Source organism: Strongylocentrotus purpuratus, unplaced genomic scaffold (genome assembly GCF_000002235.5).
Source record: "Strongylocentrotus purpuratus isolate Spur 01 unplaced genomic scaffold, Spur_5.0 spur5_scaffold_11, whole genome shotgun sequence".
Lineage (NCBI taxonomy): Eukaryota > Metazoa > Echinodermata > Echinoidea > Camarodonta > Strongylocentrotidae > Strongylocentrotus > Strongylocentrotus purpuratus.
The window spans coordinates 13,107,881-13,128,095 of NW_022145596.1; the positions used below are offsets into that span (position 1 = coordinate 13,107,881).

At 36.9% G+C, this 20,215-nt stretch overlaps 1 protein-coding gene across 2 annotated transcripts in view; it reads left to right on the forward strand.

Annotated features, from left to right (window-relative positions):
* The first annotated feature begins 7,075 nt into the window (after window positions 1–7,075).
* Window positions 7,076–20,215, forward strand: part of LOC580394 (RING finger protein 150) — a 33,818-nt gene continuing 20,678 nt past the window's right edge. Inside the window, exons 1-4 of one of the 2 annotated variants that reach the window (XM_780453.5) lie at window positions 7,076–7,215; window positions 9,064–9,534; window positions 12,272–12,519; window positions 14,600–14,671. In XM_780453.5, the coding sequence (XP_785546.1) occupies window positions 9,096–9,534; window positions 12,272–12,519; window positions 14,600–14,671 (759 nt within the window). In that variant the 5' untranslated portion in view covers window positions 7,076–7,215; window positions 9,064–9,095. The remainder of the gene's footprint in view (window positions 7,216–9,063; window positions 9,535–12,271; window positions 12,520–14,599; window positions 14,672–20,215) is intronic. The other variant, XM_030980683.1, reaches the window with a different exon arrangement.

Sequence of the window (20,215 nt, forward strand, 5' to 3'; positions counted from 1 at the left end):
TGCGCACTGCATGCATACTGCACTGAACGTGTGTTGTTTACGAACCGAATATCTGCGCTGGTAGTACAATACTCAAACCCCAGTGATGCGGGCAGTCGTTCGATGACTCTTCCGGTAGGCTTAGTAGCTGGCTGGAGGAAATAAAATACAAAAACTACGGCCTGCCTTGATTGCTCATAAAGTCGATGTTTTATCTATGATTTTACATTGGGCAAAATATTTTATTAAGAAGCAACTCGAAAATAGGAAAATTGTACGGTTATGCAAATTAGGAAGGGATTCGGAATAACTAACTAAATACACTATAATCGCATCTCAACTTTTCTTTCTTTTTTTTAATCATTATTTTCTCTTCATTCCAACAATTAAATCAAAATTTCTTATTATCAGGATGTATAACATTAACATTACTTGTCCATCTTTGACCTTCCAACTAATAAAATACGGACACAAACCAGGTCCGAACAGAGAGAGATCGAGGGGTGCATTTTAATGTTCAATATAGATAACAAAGTCATAGAGCATTAGTAAACGAAATAAACTATCATATAATAAATTTGTTTAATTCGCTGATAGGAGTCATAGGACGGACGAAGGCGGTGTTGAATTTGATCCGTCTGATCCATGAGCCGGAGGGAGGCATGATCTGGCGGCACTTTAGTTCCCGGCGAACCCCCTCACCCCGCGAATGTGAAGTTCGATCCTGCTGAATAATGCTGAATCTATCTATCTATCTATCTATCGAAATAGTTATCATTGTCATGTTATCAATAGCCATTATCTCCATTTTTTGTATCACTGTAGCATTCCCCCCCCCCCCCACACGTAGGTCGTTCGTGGGATTTTTTTAAAGTATGAACAACTATGGAACTGACCATTTCGGTTATCAGTTTATGATGTCATTGCCTCACCATTTATTAATTGCTTTATATATTTTTTCCCCATTAATTTCCCTTTTTATCCCCGGAAAGCTTGATTTCCCCATGCTTTTGCCCAGGTTTTATGATCATTGCGTGCATGACATTTCACACAAAATGTTATTAACTTTAAAGAATGTATACTATTTACAGAATATTTTATATTCATAGTCATTGATTTCTATATAAAAAAATTATGAAAATTAAAATTGTTCATGATTTTAACTGAAGAAAAAAACTCTATATTAGCGCATCCACACAAAAACATATTACTATCAATATACTATACTATCAATTTAACTTGGATGCTGGTATGAGGAAATAAGATTTCAGGGTGAAACAAATTTATATTATCAATATAAAGAAAACAATTCGTGGATAGTGGGGTAAGGACGTCACAGACTCATGAATGAGTGGCCAATTTGTTTTGTGATTTTCAAAAAATGTTCATGTCATTAAAAATTCATAACGTGTCCGATTTTGCTCAATTCTTTTTTTATTGGTTTGTCCAATTTTTCTTCTTGTATTGAAAGTAAGTTATTTTTGGAATGGACTTGCCCTTCCCTGCGGACCTTAGGCCCTAAGGTCTTTCACTCGGTATCAGCTTCTCCTTCTTTCGTCTGTTAATAATGATAACGCAGCTAAATAGTAATAGGCGAAATATTGATTTACAACATGCTGGATTTGTTTTAACATTCATGTTGGCTGTTCTGAGCAACAGTTCGAATATTTCACATCGGACATTTTACAAAAGGAAATTACAAGTTCAAAACACGAATATTAATCGTCGGGATATGAAATATGTAGTTATGCAGAGTTGCAGACAAACAATAAGTTTGTATCACTTGTTTAGCCAGAGAAATAAATACACGCTTCTCTTCACGTCCTTGTCAAAAAGGGCAGGGTTCGTCTAAGTTATAATGCAAGTCCTGTTAGATGGCGCTATTCCAAAATATGCAAAAATGCTTTACGAAGAAGGGAAGAAACAAAATTGAGAAGGCCTACTGCATGTATTCTCAAATCATTGCCTAATCGAGTTTATTCTCTCTTACTTTCTTTCTTTCTTCCGTTCTTGCTTCATATTTGTTTTATTTCTTCCTTTATTTTTTTTTATCTTTCTTCCTGTCTTTATGTTTCCCCTTTTTTTTTCTTTGAATATCCTGCTTAAAACAAAATTACTAATAGACAAAGGCAATATTCATTAATTTGATGCTGAAAACAGAACGATGTAGTCCTACTCACCGTTCTAAATCATAAAGAAAAAAAAGAGGAAATAGATAAGATTCATAATCACTTCAAAAGCATGAACTTGAACATCATTTAATCGACTTCTAAGGAAAAGAGAACATCCTTACACAAATAGAGATGGTTTCAGAAATGACAACAATCTAAAGAATGAACCAAAATTAATGCATAGATTGACTATTTGTGGACGAAAATCGGAGCATCAATGCAATCCTGTTGATCCGTCATAAACGGCATAATCCAAATCTTTCCACCACTCTTCACGCCCGGCCCCCCCCCCCCCCCCCCCCCCCCCCCACTCAGAGGTCGGAATGACCGCATGCGTGTTGCCAAAATGTCCGGTAAAGGGGTACTTTTCGTGCGACAAAGTCCGGCCCGAGATTTGTAAAAAAGGGGGTGTATTTGACTTTTCACCCGGAGATTTCTTTAAAAAGGGGGTGTTTTTCTTTTTCTCTCTCATCTCTTTGGACTCCTGAGAAATTATTCCGAATTTAGGGGGGTACATTGAGCATTTTTCCTGATTTAGGGGGGTCTCCAAAGCAGGAAAAGCCCGCGAAAAGCCCGCGAAAGGGGGGTTCGGAAATGTTGGCAGTCCTCAGATAGGGGGTGCTTTCAAAAAGAGGGTACGAGCATATGCGTACCCTAAATAACACTGAGTGGGGGGGGCCGGGCCTTCACGATTGTTTTTCAAGTTCTGAAAAAGAAACAAAAAGTGCATATTTTCTGATTTCTGAAGACAAAATATATATCTTCGACATGTTCAGATCAAGATTTGAGTTTAAATGACTTTTTCCACATTTCTTTTAGTGATCAGATTTTGCTAATGTGACTATATTTATCGATATGAGTGAAGGTGATTTAGGCCTCATTTTCCATTTCTGTTATAAATCTTCCTTTCCTTCCTTTTCCTCTATTTGTTACCGTTTTCTCTTTATTTTGCATTTTTGGTTCTTATTTCCAAATGGGAGTATTTTACGGGCGACCGCCTTATCACCCCCTGTCTGCGCGTCTAAAGGACAATATTAATAGGATTAATTATTTGGCAACTTACAAAAATTAATACAAAATTAGCAACGAGTGCTATCCCCTGCATTTTAAGAATAAGAACATGAAAATAAAAGGGTAATTTCGATAGGCTAGTGCTGTACACCATGATTACACTAGATGGCGCTCTTCAAGTCTTGATATTTTTCGCTGCTCCTCATTACGCCATATTAAAGCACTAGATCGTTAGTGCCAAGTACAAGTTGCTGAATTATTTAAAGTCGTGTAGATGTCAAAATTACTGTAGCGATAAAACAATACAGTGAAATAAATAAACTTGACCTCGCCCATGGATTAAACTCCCTTGTGAATTTGGGCCATAATGTTTGACCAAAATGGTGAAATTAAGCCAATGACAAATTCGACCGAAATTAGATGACGAATTTCATCTTACCATAACTCGAAATCATTGAACAGATGAGAGAAAAATCATCCACAGGTAAAATAAAAATAGAAATAATAATGATAACAAAATCCAGCTATATTGGAAATGTGAGACTCGATATTGTAGCCTGATATAGTTTCGGCTACAGTTGGGCTACCTTGTCGGCAGATGTGATGAATTAATATGGTATAGCAGAGTCCAAGGGCGGGGAGTGGCATCAAGAAGTAGGCTCTGATATTTTCCATTCTGGGAATCCGAGATAAGAACAAACCTAACCCAATCATGATTTCTATGAAATTTAGTCAATATACAATTATGTACAATTTCACTTGAGATTATTTATCGAAATTCTTTGAGATCTTGTTAAAGCCCCTGCCAACCCTTTTCTTGGTTTTTTTCAGCATAAAATAAGTACAGGTAACACAAATCATAATCACTATTTTGTGTTATTATAATATTATTCCTACGAAGTTTGAAAGGAATCGGGATAAAGAAAGGGACCTATTTGTTTTAATGAATATTCTACATTTAATACGTATATAGTTATGTACAGGCCTAACTTAAATTAGGCCTATATGAGGAGATAGGTTGCTCGAAAAAGCTCTTCAAAGATTATGATATGTGAATCAGTAAAGTGGGGACAATAAGTTAGAAATGAAATCTGCTGTAAGAGGTGCATTTATAAACGATGATAGAAAAATGCTTTGGGATGATCGATACGCGTCCTTGATATAGCATACAGCAGAGAAGAAAAGAAATAGAGATTGGAGTGAAAGATAGAAGACATACGGAAAAACAGATAAGTGTGTCTGTTTCACTTTAAAATATAAAATTTCCCCACTCTAAAGGAGCAGGGGGTATATCCACCCCGGCCTAGTCAATCTGCCCCTTCAAATTTTGACCATCTAGTACCGCGCGTTTTTCATCCGGGTGCAGCGAGAGTATTATTATATCGAAAGTATGTTTTGGAGTAACTGCATGATGACAAATATATATATATATACAAAGATCTCGCTTTCAGGCAGTTTCAAGGTAAAGACCAGTTATGGTCATGCGATTGCATTTGTGAAAGAAACGTTGTGGAATCGATCAGAAAAGGTTGATCATCTAGCATCTAGCATCTGCAAGGTTCTGGAATCATCAAAATGATAAGAAATTTGGCCCATTCTTCGTAAAGTTACAAGCACTATACACAGAAAGATGTATATGGGACTACCCTATATCTCTCACAGACCATGAGAGAAACAAATTTACCAAATATATGAATTAGTAGGCGGTTTCCGGGCAAATTTTTTATCATCATGTATTAGTCAAAACATATTCTTTCACATGATTGGTAATGAGAGCTTCCATTTCATTTTTTGAAATTGGGGCATTTCCAATATTGGTCTTTACCTTTCAGGCAGCAAGGTCCATGATCGTCCCCATAATTATGATGATATGATGATATTCAGGCAGCATGCAACATGGCTCCCGAATATAACCTTATTTATAGAATATTAAATCAAAATGAAATTTATACCACAACAAAGTTTCTTTTTTGCCTTATTGCTTCACTTCTCGCATAATTGACAACTAAGCGGACACATTTTTTTTTTTTTGGTCTCGAAATTTCATAATTTGACATTTTTTGTCGTTGGGGGGGAGGGGGGGGGGGTAAGGTCACCTTATTTAGGTTAGCCGTGGGTATAATTTTTTTTTTTTTTAATTTTATTTTTTTTAAATAATAATAATAAAAAAAATAAAAAAAAACAACCAAAGGGGGGGGGGGGGTTTTAGGTTTTTTTAGGGGGGTTTACATACATAAAAATACCAAAAGTTTATATAGGCCCTCCAATGCGGTAAATGTAGAAGCAAAACGTTGAAAAGTAAACTAATTTATTAAATGCAAAGATACAGATCGTTTTGGTATAACACCCTTTGATTATGCACCATACTCAGGCGCGTACGCAGGGGGGAGGGGTTAACCCCCACCCCCCTTGGTATTTTTAATGTGTGTATTTGGACGAACCCCCCCCCCCCTTTGGTAATTTTTTTAAATTTTTTTTACAAATAATAATAAAAATAAAAATAAAAAAATATACCAATGGCTGACCTAAAAAAGTTGACCTTACCCCCTCCCCTCAACGGAGCAAAATGTCACATTTTCAAATTTCAAGACCAAAACAAAAAAAGTGTCCTCTTAACCCCCCCCCCCCCCCCGCTTATTCAGCGGCTGGCCGAGTCGTTGTGAAATTTTCGGCCTGATTTAAAAATGTTAACCCCCCCCCCCCCCCTTGAAAAAAATCCTGCGTACGCGCCTGACCATACTTAATATGTGGGAAACTGCTGTTTTATCTGCCGCCGGGTATATTATGCGAATGTGTGGAATATAACTTCGATCCCTTCAATCAACAGTTCAATTTCTGTCTATTTATGAGAAGAAGAAAAAAAAAAAAGGGGGGGGGGGGTGAATAGCCAGAATAAGTTGACAGATTTGTATACAATTTGTGAAATATATATATGCCAAAACAATATAGTACGGTATATACCAAAATGCAGTGAAAAATACACATGAACGTAATAAATGTTTACACGAACGTAACAAAAATTGCCAGGAGGCTGACAACTCTTTCTCGAATAAACAGCACGATCCTGTTTCTAAATTTGAAAAAAAAATCAACCATCTGTTGAGATGAAAGCCAGAAGGAAATTCACTCATAATATTTCACCTCAGTTTCGTTGACCCACTTCGGACTCTTCGTAGACTAGCTGAGTTTATTTCACATAGATAGAAAAGTAGCATATATCATTTTATGAGATTGAAAAGGGATTGAACATCACAGGCGTCAACATTTTTTTTTCAAAGGGCAATATGACATTATGTAAACCGTATCTCATCTCTTTCCTCTCAATAAATACTAATTGACTAATCGACATAATTACATTTTGTTGCTGATCTCCGACAAAAGCGGAGGTAGAAGAAGAAGATGCAGAGCAACATCTTTTTAAGCCTGCATGGGCGGATCATTATGAGCACTACTTTGATTTTCTTCCCAATTCGTGAGAAAATATTTTGCGGCGAATTAGCCGGCGAATAAGCGGGGAGGGAGGGGGTATTGAGCGCAAACAAATTGTTTCTTTTTTAATACTTTGCCAGGGGTGGGAGCCCGTCTTCTTCTTTAAAAAAAGAGAGGGTTTTTTACTGTTTTTTATGGCCAGGGGTGGGGACCGGTACCCCTGGATCCGCAACTGGTCTAAGCTGCCCCTATCCACACTCCGGTATAAACAAAGGTATGACCCATTTCAATACCGCAATAATCTGCCAAGTGATTGCACTTTATTTTTTTGCAGCGTTGTTTGTATATTCTAGTTTGACAACACTCACATAATTTTTTTAGAACTAGCGCAACATATTGCGGCAGACATGAGAGAATTTGGGTATCAGCGAAATTCAAGCTGATATCTCTTTACTACTGTATAGGCCTACTGTACGTGCATTTGCATAGCGCATGTAGTGAGTTTTTAGTTCACACACAATAACAATCACAAAGATCTTCACCGAGTCTAACTTGACTGGAAATTTATTATTTTGGAAAACCTAAAGTCGGTTCTTTTCATCCATACGACGGAAATTTATATTTTGTAAGATCATATGCTTTGATTTCGTTCATGTTGTGTGCTGATTTTCTTTTACCTTTAATGTTAAAACGGGTATTTTGTTCAACATATCGAAATTAAATTCACACACTTTGCACAGAGATAGGCATTGGCGGTGATGCAGTATACAGACTGCGTCGCCCTGCTGCGCTGCCCGTGTGAACGTGAACTGAGTCTGCACTAGCCTTAAGGGCTCTCTCGAAATGTTTTTTTAATGATATCATTAAAAAAACATTTCGAGAGAGCCCTTAAGGCTAGTCTGCACTGTGTCTGTGACTGAGTGTGGGGAATCCGGCTGTTCTGTATGAATGATTGTGTTGTGCTTGTACTCAAGTTGTACTTGGTCTTGTAGTACTTGTATTTGTAAGTTGAAGTTGTACTTGATGGTGAATTAAATCCCTTTAGCCGCTCACTCGGGAAGCTAAACGGGGATGGTAGTAGACCGAATTTTCCGTCTCTTTCGTTCGTTAGCCTCTTAATATTGGGGTAGGGTCGGCTCTCTCTTTAGAGACGGAAACCGTCTATACACATTCCCTTGATAACGCCACGGCCATTTCAGGTCGTAGTGTTTTGCCCCCAAAATCCCCCAAAATGTCATTTTACCTCATGCATTGATTATTTAAAATTAGGAGAAGGTTATACTACATCGGTTCCACTTACCAACTTGACTGAAATAATCCGTTTAATGGTCCCTTTTAAGGAAATTATGGGTCAAAATCGACATCCATGTTGAAATCTTGCAAGCCGTGTTAAACTCTCGCTGCGCACGGAGTCATCTAAATCAATCTCATCCCTTTTAGTCTACGCCGAAGGCAAAACGATTATGAAGGAAAAACTGTGATAACGCCATTACGAACGTGTAGATGGCGCACAGTTTTTCATTTTCGGACCAGTGCCCTTACTGTTAGTGTAAAGTGGCTTAGGACTTAATTAATTTAATTATCAATGTACTATGGTGTAGGCCTAGATGAAAATATCCGTCTGGTATGGTATGGCATGTGGGTAATTCTTTAAAAAAGTTTTCTAAAATTGACATTTGTCAACCTTCCCCATACACAAAGAGGCAGTCAGTTGAGCTAGATGTACATGTAGTCTTCTCTTAGCGGAACAACCGTCGATATTAGAGACTGTAGCTTTCAGTCTATATTAATAGTGGTCACGCCTGACCTTAATTCGCTACCCCCCCCCTAAAATCAGCAAGATTTTGAAAATCTGAAACTACCAATAGAAAGAGTTGCCTTGCCTTGCAAAATATGCAAATGCAAATGCAATCATCTTTTAATTGATTGATAGCTTTTTGTGATTAATCGGCTGTAAACTCCTGTGCGTGAATTAAGGTCTCTCTTTTTTTTTTAATTGACTTTTTTTTTTACTTGCAGTGCATTCCGATCAGACATCAAAATTTGAGATTGCAAAATTTTACTAATGCGATGTTAACAAAATTTATATCTAGGGTCCAAGTTGACTACCGGTATAAGACAAAAATTGATATAGATCAAGGAGTAGGGCATTGTATAGATCAAGGAGTAGGGGTAATAATACATATCTGTAAAGCGCTTTGAGAGGGCCTTCGGTCTTGAAAAGCGCTATATAAGAACTAACTATTATTATTATTATTATAAAATGTAAAATTTAAGAACTTTCTGATCATTTGTTGCATGTACCGGTAGTGAGCTAGTCAAGACCAAAATGCTAATAATAAGTAAAAATTTTGCCTCCAAATCAACATTTATAAAACAATGCTAAGGTAAACTAATTTAGGTCAAGTAGTCGGTCCAATTTATTTGATTGCATCTACAGTGTAACTCTAAGCTATCATTTTTATTCTTTCAGATATATGACAAGGATATCACTTTGATGCAAGCATGAGGATCTTGCCCCCATCTATTCAGGACCTGCCCAAATTTTTGCACCATCTATGGATCATATGTTTCCTTCTACCGCCTTCATGGGGTCAAAACTACGACCTGTACAGCCAGTCGGACACCTGGACAACGGCCATTCTCATCCTCACCTACAAACACCCAATCTCAAAGAACCTCACGACGGAGAAAGAAGAAAATGGCCGCTTTGCCACAGGGACTATAAAAGAAGCCAAAGGCATTCTGCTGCGACCATCGCGAAACGTCTACGGTTGTGTCGCCCTGCCAAAGAGCCAGATACCAAAGCAACCTTGGATTGCGCTGGTGGAATATGGGAATTGCACGCCTGAGGTGAAAATGACATTAGCTGAAGAAGGAAACGCTTCCGCTTTATTGATGATAAATGCTCCGGAGGTAGACGCTTCTTCAGTAGATTTTAAAGGTAGGTTTAATTTAATTTGTATTCATTTAATGTGTTCGGGAAAGTCTAAGGTATTTAATCTTTTTTTTCCCCCAGCTGTGAAAGAGTGTGGGATCAGGAAGTGGATGGCATAAAAGGGAAAGAAAGACAAAAGAATTCACGGAAAGATATGAAAGAAAGCAGTAAGCTTGGTCTAAATGAGGAGGATACTCGAGACAAGAAGAAGTGGAGGGATACAAATAAAACAAAGAAATATCTTGGCCTTGGGTTGGCCCTTCAAATCCGCCACCTTCAATGGATAAAAAAGAAACAATTATTATTTAGTTTACTGCTTACTTTACACTTTTTTTGCGCACCTAATCAGCGCCATTAAACATGATTGCCGCAACAACAACAGCATGGCCTAATATGTACATGTATGTATGGATGGCACAGGGCAAGCTCATGCCCCAAATTTTTTATCCCTGATACTATTCTAGCATTGATTAACATAAACTGCAAATACCATTTCATACATGTACCTGTGGTGTAGGCCTACCGTAAGTTACATGTACTGGCGAAAAATATCAGAAAGTGATACACTGTACCATCAGGTAAGGTTTATATTACAGGAATACAGTGATCCTGCATGTACATGTATTTGTATGCAAACACATATCACTTGCTGAGAGCCAGGAGGATGCTGATGACTAATGTATTCAATACTTTCTGGCACTCAACAGATGATATCATGTTTACAGGGTGGGATGTCTATGTACATGTATCATGTGCATGTAATTAATCATGAAGTGAAAGCGATCATTGCAATTCATCTGGCGGTTTGTATTTATGATGGTATCAAGTTAACGACCAAAAGAATACTATAATGCACGAGGTGAATCAACTTATGACCAAAACAATATACATTCATGATGTGAATAACCACAAATGTACAGTTCATGTACCATGTACTTTGTAATTAATCATGAAGTGATCAATGCAATTCATCTGGCAGTTCGTAGGTATGATGGTATCACCGTATCAAGTTAACAACCAAAAGAATATCATAATTCATCATGTGAATAACCACAAATATACTTGTACACGTATCATGGGAATATGTATTAAAGCCATATTGTTCTAAAGTCAGATGGGGCAAGTCACAGCCAAAAGAGATTCATTTTTGTTAGTAGACAGACAATGATCCTGCTGAAATATTTTCAAATGGTTAATATTATTAAAGGAAGAGCCTAAAGAGGAAGAAATAAGTTTGAAAGTCAATTTTTAAGGCCCAAAGTGATGTTCATTCAGATTTAACTTCAATGAACCAAATTCTCCCTTCCCCATATACATGTAAATAAAAACAAGCTAACGTAAGTGTATTCACAAGAACATCCGGTCAAAACAGGCCCCACACTTCACTGTCAATAGCACTAAGAATGAGAAAATGCAGTTTTGCCGTAATATATAACCATGTAAATGTATCCAAAACGTAGGCCTTCTGTATGTAACCCTGCTGTATATTACAGGCAATTCTTTAAAAATACCGACATTACATTTTGTTTACATTTTGAAAAATCATTGATTTAAAAAAATTATCATTTACACTACTGGAAAGACCCATAAAAAACGTTAAAACATCAACTGATCTGTTGGAGAGTAGTGTGAATGCGCCACTCGTCGGTGCCCTGCATGTGTTTAGCATAGAAGTAAGGAGAGTCACGTGAGCAAAAATTGGTATCTTACTGAAGTTTGCATTTACACTGCAAAAATAAGTGAAAATTCAGCAGGCGTTTACATTGCAAAAACTACACTCCAGAGGTGTTATCATTGATTTATCAAGAGCGAATAAAACAGTGCAGTGCAGTGTAAATGCACCCCTTGAAGAAATACTGATGATACCTAGGGTGTAAGGTCAGAAGTCAAATATTTGTGACCTAGCTTTGTTTACATCTCTGTTTCATTACTCCACCTAGTTTGCTCTATGTATGTAGGCCCAGCAGTGATAAAGCACTGAGTACTACTACTGACTACATTTGTTCACGTTCATTGTAGGCCATCTGTATTTAAACCCGGTTAAATCCTGCATATTGTAACTCAAATAACATCTGCCCAAAGCCAGGTAAAAAACATGTTTTACTGGTGAGGGTAATTATGAAGTCGAATGGTGGTGTTCAAAAAATTGATAGCCTCATTTTTTTTGCCCTCATATATCATGTGGCTCTTAAAAAACGAAAGTTTACTGTACAATGCACATACAAATCAAAGGACACCTCAGTTTCATGATATACAAAAAGGAAAAGAACTTTTATTAGTGAGAAATCAGTAATAAAGAAATGTACACCTTTGCGAGAGTTTTCGGAGACGGACCTGGGATACTGCTCCCGTAGTATGATGGTGGCAAAAAAACAAACAAACATGGCGTCCGAATATTCAAGTATTCGCTTCTAAGCCTGGGAGTGTACTCGGGTACCTCATTACACGGTTGTGCACAGCCTTACTCTCAGATTTGAATAGGGACAATTATCATAGGTGAAGGAGCATTTATTAGAGGTGGTACTGGGCACTTACATGTATACAAATCTTGAACAGGCACCTATTAGAAATAAAAAGAGGCACTTATCTGAAGTAAAAGGGGGCACTTTTTTCACGTAAAAAGAGTCAGTTTTGGGATACTCTTAAAAGGTGGGGGGCACTGGTAAATATATTGAATGTCTGATACTAAATCTGGAATAATCCTTTCAACACAAATTTTGTATCCATTTTTTCTTCTATTTAGGGAAAATCCCTGGCATTATTTTGAAAGCTGAGCACGGCAAGCGGATAGAAGAGCTTGTCAAGAACGTGACGCAGGTCATGATCGAGATCACAGAGGGACCCCAGGTCATCACTCGTATAGAGGTCAAGAAATCATCGGTTCTCTTCGTCTCAGTCTCCTTCATCGTTCTCATGATTGTCTCACTGGCATGGCTTGTATTCTACTACATACAGAGATTCAGATACGCTCAGGCTCGGGGGAGAACACAGGTAATAAATACTTGCATACTCTTAGGCCCGAATTCACAAGGAGGTTTACATTTAACACATGGTTTAAACCCTCATTTACATTAAACCCATGGTTTAAAATTAGCGCAAAATAAGCGCAACAAAGTCAAGAGGTCCAATATTAGACGCGCGCAAGGCAACGTACGCTTAATTTGCGCTAATTTTAAACCATGGGTTATGTACATGTACATTGTAAATGAAGGTTTAAACCATGGGTTAAATGTAACCCTCCTTTGTACATTTGGGCCTTAATGTTTATAGGTAGCTTGTTTTCATGTAGCCCATTTATTTGGGTTGCCAGCCAGCCAGGCAACATCGAAAAAGGCTGAGGCTACCAAATTCAACTGCCACAGATATATTTTCCTGCCATTTTAATACAGTTACTATTATCATTTTTTTAGATATATCAAAACATCCATTTTTCTTATCTTTTACTAAGAAGTAGTCTGGATGTTCTGGAGGATCAATGATTGTCAATAATAGACAGTACATCCCTAAAAGTAAAAATATAAGTGTTATTTAGGGAAAAATCTACATTTATTTCGAAACCGGTAAGAAACCTGTGTTTTCAAAAGTTAAATATTACTGGTATCACAGAAGTGTTAGTGTGAATTTGTTACTTCATGAACAGTAGCAGAGAGATTCTTCAAAAGTTTTTTAATGGATTTACTGTTTTTGTCAGCATCAGCAGTATGATTATACTAGCTCCAGTTATTTTGAAGAAATAAATGCTCTATAATGAATCTGCCATCTGTTTGGAAATAATGTACCACCTTGAGACTGTGAGGGCCCCTATAAAATTCCAGTCACATCCATTCCTCTGGCATTTAGCATTACAACACTCTTACAGTATGTAGCCCCAGAGACCCCAATAGGGCCACTTTTATGAAGGAGGCAGAAGTACTCCTTCCCACACACCCACCAAGGCATATAGTTTGCTGGGGGGGGGGGGGGGAGGGCAGAGGGGCACTTGCCCCCTCTCATAGTTGATGTTTAAACAGTAGATTTTTTTTTAAATTGACGTTCTGCCAACAAATTCAAACACTCAAAGTAATGTTGTTGACAAATGTTAGCCTGTCTTCCCTTTTCATTGTATTATTGTTTTCATATTCCCTTGGGTTGCTCCCATCCCTGCTCCCCCCCCCCACCTTCCCACTTGACAAAGGTTAGCAAGGCCTATCCTCCAGGGTGCTGACTTTGTCTCATTTCAAAGCAGTGTCTTGTACCACTGGAATAATAATTGTGGAGATGTAAACTCAAGGACATTTTGTTGAAAATGAGTCTTGTATTTGGATCAGAATAGGGCCCAACTGCCTAGACATATGATTTCAATAAGTACACATTTTATTTTTGATTTTTTTTTTGTAAGGGGGGGGGGGGTGATTTTTTAAATTGCTGTTGTTTTGGCATGATATTTTTTGTGTAGACTGTGTTATTCCCAGTTGCCTAATTAGCAGTTATAATCATGGCTTTAAAAAAAAGAAGGGAAAAAAAAGCTTAATTCAAGGATACAGCCCCATACATATTAATCCCTGTGGATGTTGTCTTCTCATTTGCAGGATGACATATAATTCAAGTCAATATTCATCTGTAATATCCTTCTGTCATCCTGAATAATATCTAAAGGAAGCAATTTCTGCAGTTTTTTATATTGCTAAAAAAAAGAAAAAAGGTTAAAGATAAAAAGAAAAAGATATTTATAAACATTATGTGAACAGTACTAAAGCGCTGTCGATGATAGTAAAAACAAGTTGATAACATTGAAATCAGTTTGTTTAGAAAATGTATTTCCTACCGGTGGAAGGGGGGGGGGGCGACTCTTTCAAGTACACCAAAAGTTCCCCTTTTTACATAGGAAAAGCACCCCTTTTACTATAGATAAGTGCCCCTTTTTATTTCTAATAGATGCATGTTCCATATTCTTATAAGTGCCCCTTACCACCTCTCCTAAGTGCCCACTTCACCTATGATAATTGCCCCCATTCAAGGCAATTCATTCTAAATTAACAATCTAACGTAAGTTTTTTAAATTTTGTGTTCTCTTCTCTTTTTTATTAAACAGAAACAATTAGGAAGAGCAGCCAAGAAAGTTATTGCTAAGCTACCCTTAAGAACAGTTAAAGATGGCGATCAGGTAAGAATGTTCAAATGTTACGAAACCTGCTTATCTGTGAATCGATGAGATGATTTTCTTTTTGTCTATTCAAATTAAGTGTAAAAATATATTTTTATTCACCAGAGCCCAACTAAATGTATGTTCAGAGTTTTTTTTTTTTTTTTTTTTTTTTTTTTGGGGGGGGGGGGGGGGGGTTTCTTCTTCTGATGTTGCCTTTAATAGCAATCATTCGACAGAATTTTGGCAAGTCACTTTTCCTCCTTTTTTGTACAGGGGCATTGTGAAGAGTTTATAGGGAGGATTAGATACTCAATGTCCTTGCATTTTTCCCCACATTAAATGTAATTGATAGGATCTTTAATTATCCTCTCTGCTATTTTTAAAGCAAATTGACCTTCAAAAAAAGTGAGTGGCAATGCTGCACCTATTGTTTATTCATCTTGATATGATGTATGCAGGAAAAAGTAATACCAATAAAGAGGATAAAATGCTTTTTACTTCGTAAGCGCAATCACAAACTAGGGTCTGGAAACTTAAATTTGTTTACATACATGTCTAGACACTTCAGTTTGGTTCCGTATGACTCTGCCATGATCAAACATGATAAGGATACTGTGTGGAAGTCTTATTTATTGTCTAATTACTTTATCTACTTATTCGTTAGAGTTGGCTAATGATATGAAAGTCTTGTCTTTTGGAAATGTCAAACATAATGAAAACCGCTTATTGCTGCAAATACATGTCTCGATCATTTCATCCATGACTTTACATCGTTCGTTTAATATTCATTCTTCTCACGATGCACGCTGTAGGCCCTACATGTACTCGGTTGAACCCATGAATGTTAAACTAATTTCCATGATGAATGCAATTAAAAGGAACATTATCTACCTTCTAATCTTGCCTTGTTGATAGATTACGTGTGATGGGATTAATATGAAAGGAAATACCGAGCTTGTTTTCCAGGATACATGTAGATGGCAAGTCCAAAGGTGTACGGTGTATGTATCACGGTGGCTACCATTTCAAATATCAACCACCTTCTCCCTCAGAGGACCACTTCTTTGGAATTTGGAAATTAACTTGATAACTTCGCTGACAACTACCGTAATTAACGGTGTATTAACCGCACTTTTTTCTCAGTAGAGTAATCGGTGTGTTGACTCACCACTCGGAAACTAGAACAACACTCAAATTTGTCTGTCATCTTGGTTTGAAAGTAATCTTTCTGATAGATCTCAATATATAGTTTATAATAATAATTCCTACACACGGTGTACCACAAGGTTCTATCCTAGGTCCTTTACTGTTTTTTAATTTACATTAATGATCTTACACATTCAACCCACATGGGTTTTTTAACACGGACACGAACAAGACAAAAAAAAAAAATTAAGGGCGAAAAACCGGAGTGCAGTTAATATCTTTGGGTTTTTAACCCATTGTCTGTGGGAAGCAGTAGGATGCTGTATTAAGCCTATGGGATGAGACAATTAAGTAGTCAGTGGGTTACCTTAATAGGGTAATTGTCCTAGTTACTTTTTTGTTGTTGAGGGGGGGGGGGGCGTAGTTGTCTTGGGGTAGTAATCAGAAGTGGTGTTGTTACAGGGTAGAAGTCCAAGGGGGTACATGTGCATGTACATGTAGTTGTCTTAAAATCCTTCAAAACACATCATTGATCCTTCCATATCAACTTTGATGATTGCGTGTTTGTAGTTTGCACAGTGAATTGATACTTCCACCACTAAAGGACTGCTTAGATACCAACTTGTAAATGTAAGTATGGATGAGGCGGTTTGTTCAGTCCAGCTTGTTGCTCATATATAACATGATTGATTTATCAGGATTTTTCAGCTGATATCTTAATGGATTCAGGCCATTTGTCAAGCTTATTGGGGAAGACCACAGCATAATCAGAAATGGAAGACCCTGTACTGCACGATCTTCCTTAGTAAAAACTATATATTCACATGAGCTTCTATGGCGGAAACATTTACATGTATGTGTATCTCCATGTTGAGATGCGAGTGTGTATGTTTCTCATTCTCATATTATAGGAGGGGCTTATTTTTAGATCAGTTCTGGTTACATGTATGTAACTTTCATATTTTTTTCCTGCAATTGTAACATGTTAGTGACCTCATTATATTTGTAATGACTGTTATGTACATTACATGTGTCCTTAATTAGACACATTGCCAGAGGTGCCAACCAGTACGATTTATTCGTATTTAGTACGATAATAAGAGTGGAATACGATAATACGATATCACCTCTTAAAATACGATTTTTCAAAACAAAACCATTTTTTTTTTTTTTTTTTTTTTAATATTTTTTTGTAATACCCATAAAAACCATGGAATCGCATTAAAACATAAACAAGTAAACCCCTGCAGCCCAATTTTTTTTAAAAATTTTAATGAAAGAGCAAACATTTTACTTGACTGTACGTACCAGTATCACATTTTTCTGAAATTTTACTGGCCCGGGGCCAACCGGTCATTGGTAGTGTCGAGTTTTCGTGAAAATCTGATTTCTCTCTCCAAAATCTGATTTTTTTTTAGGATACTCAGTCTGTTTTTTTGTGTCAAGAGGTTGGCATCTCTTCATTGCAAGTTTCAAGGGGATTTGTGAGAGTTGTATTGTCTCAACTGTTGAGTTTTTTGCTTCATATTATCATCAAATATTAAAAGCGGGCATTGGGTTGTATTCTGAAAAACATTCCATCTTTTCATTTGATCATACATGTACATGTAGGGATTGTCATAACAAATCTAGATTATTAGGCAGCAGTGGTAAATGACCACTTATAGATAGCTGTATGCACATATAGTTCATTAAGACATCTGCACAAACATTAATTATGTTGCAATTAAATTAGTCATGACAATTATTGATCTCTTCATGAAGAAAGAGATAAATTATTTTTCAGAAAATGTTCCCTTTTGATAATATTCATTTTGAAATTATTCATCACTTCTTCAGTGTTTTATGCTTTCTCAGCTCAAAGCTCTATCTTGCTCTTTAGGGGTTTATTGTTCTTTTTATTTCTGTTCTATACTCCATTTCTACAATCTTATTCATTTCTCACTCTCATACTTCTACATGTACACTTGTACTGTACCTTCCTAAAACATTACCTGGCATACATTATAAACCTGGTACTGATATCATCCTTTCATTATAATCATACACGATGTTGACATCCCTATTCCCTTGAGCTGCATGCAATATTCAGGCCACACTACATCATTGCTTGTAGATGGCGCTGATGCAGAAAGAACGGATGGGAATTGTTTGTGTAACAGGCCCTGATAAAATTAATAGCTTTTTATTAAAGTATGAATTATGAGCCCCTTGCCTCTGTTGCTGCCGAGATGAATCGTCCGCTGCCTGCAAAAAAGCCGTAAGAGCTGTAGTGTATATTGTTTTTTATGAGATAAGTCAATATTTCTTTGTAGAGCTCTTTATGATATCGGTTAATAAGTAATTTATTTCTGAACACTTTCATGTCATATAATGAATCAAATAATGAAACATAATGAAAGAAACAGAGATTTTAGCATATTTCAGAATAGAAACTAAATTCAGAGTAAGGGTCCATCGTTTGTGTGAACATAGTAACGAACAGAAATTGTGTGATTGCTGGACATGGGAAGTATAGAGGAATTTAACGCACTCTTTGCTTTAAAATGAATTCATGCCACTTTCAGAAACATACATTTTATGTAAGGTTTCCATTAGATTTGGGTTCTCTTCTTACTCCCAAGCACTAAATCATGATTCATTTATAAGCTAATAGCATGTCAGAGAAACAACATGCTACAAAGCCAAGGTGAGAGATGGGTGTGGCAGTTTTGTACATTTCAGCCGCCGCAAACGGAGATCAGAAGGAAGAAGCAAGAAATGAATGTAATTATCTTATTTACGAACTACAAGGCGAGCCAGGGAGAACGATTATGGCGATGACTCATCAGAAAGTAAAATCCAAAAGATGCGAGCCATGCAGGCAAATTGGCGGTGCATTATTACAGTATATCCTTTTGAAGAAAAAAAAGATATGAATTGATAAGAAATATGAAAGCAATATTGAATATTACTATTTTAGCGTTATTAATACTATAAGGAGATTAGTTACTATCAGGAAGTCATTATTTTAGTGTCATTGAAGTGCAATATTTCAATGCACCATCAAGATATAGGGTGAAGATAAACATGTATATTAAAGCTGCAGTTTTATTTGTCTCTTGACATGTATAAAGTTGTCTTAAGAATAATAATAATATGTTACATTTATGTAGCACATTACAATAACACCTTTCGATGCATATTGATGCATAGATTGGGGAGTTTATTCCTTTTTTCAAGACATTTGAAAGAAATTCAGTTGAATCCTATCCATTACTGGCCTACGAATTTTCTTTATTATGGTGGAGCAAAAACATCAACCATCACCAAACAAAAAAGGCATCACAAAAAGTGAACGACTAAGCTCTTCAAAGCAGAAAAAGAGCTACAAAAAAATAATAGCTCTGGCGAATAAGCTGAATAGTCAAGAAAATCAGAAGATAAGAACTGTCTTGCGGTTATCTAACTTTCATTATGAAAAGTCCAGAAAGAGCTCTGTGAACAAGAAAATAATATGCATCCTGCTATGTTGTAGAGCTTGCTAATTTTGGAATCATCCTTATTTGTCTTTCTTTTTGTTTCTAGAATCTCACTTTTAATATGGCAATACAGTATTAACAGAATGAGCCCCTGTGTTTTTTCACTGTGAAATAGTACAGCTTGCTATGATTTTGGAATCATCTGTATTTATTTTTTTTACCAGTTGGAGCATTTTTTCTCAGTATCTAGATTTCTTGTGGTTATGCTAATCTTACTTATGCATGAAGGAAGAGCCACCATGGAATATATGCGAGTTTTGTTGTGCGGTCTCCTAGCCATCCGCAAGAAGGATTGCGGCCTTGGGCATGCAGATATCTCATCTTGAGAGAGATTGCTTATTCCATCGTCGTCCCCCCCCCCCTCCACTCTCGTTTCTCGTATTCAACAATTATTCCCTGGCCCGTATCCCACTTCTTGGAAACCTTTGCCATGATGTTTCGCAAGCCAACACGTTTACTGCGTGTTTATATAAATCGCGAGGGATAGAGAGAAGTGGAGGCGATCGGCTGCGAGGGTCATGACTTTGAATTGTTGAATGAAAGGCAAGAGTTAGCTGTGGCTGTAGGCTGCTATGGGGTATGTGTAATGAATGTGATAATAGCTAGTGTAAATACATGTGCATATAAACTCAAATGCAATAGACTCTGTTTGTCCAGCTTCCATTCAAATTTTTGGCAATTTTCAGAGATGATTCTCATTTTCTGACCTTAAAACTCATGGTTGAATCCATTCTTTGCTTTTTCTGAAAACTACTTTACCGGTAGTTAAAATAACTTTATAACATCATCCAAAATGCACTGATAACTTACGTGTAAATTTGTCCTCAGAGATTTGTTAATTTTTGTTGTTGGAAGTTGGCTGGTATGTTCGTCTCAGTATACGAAATATTTGGAG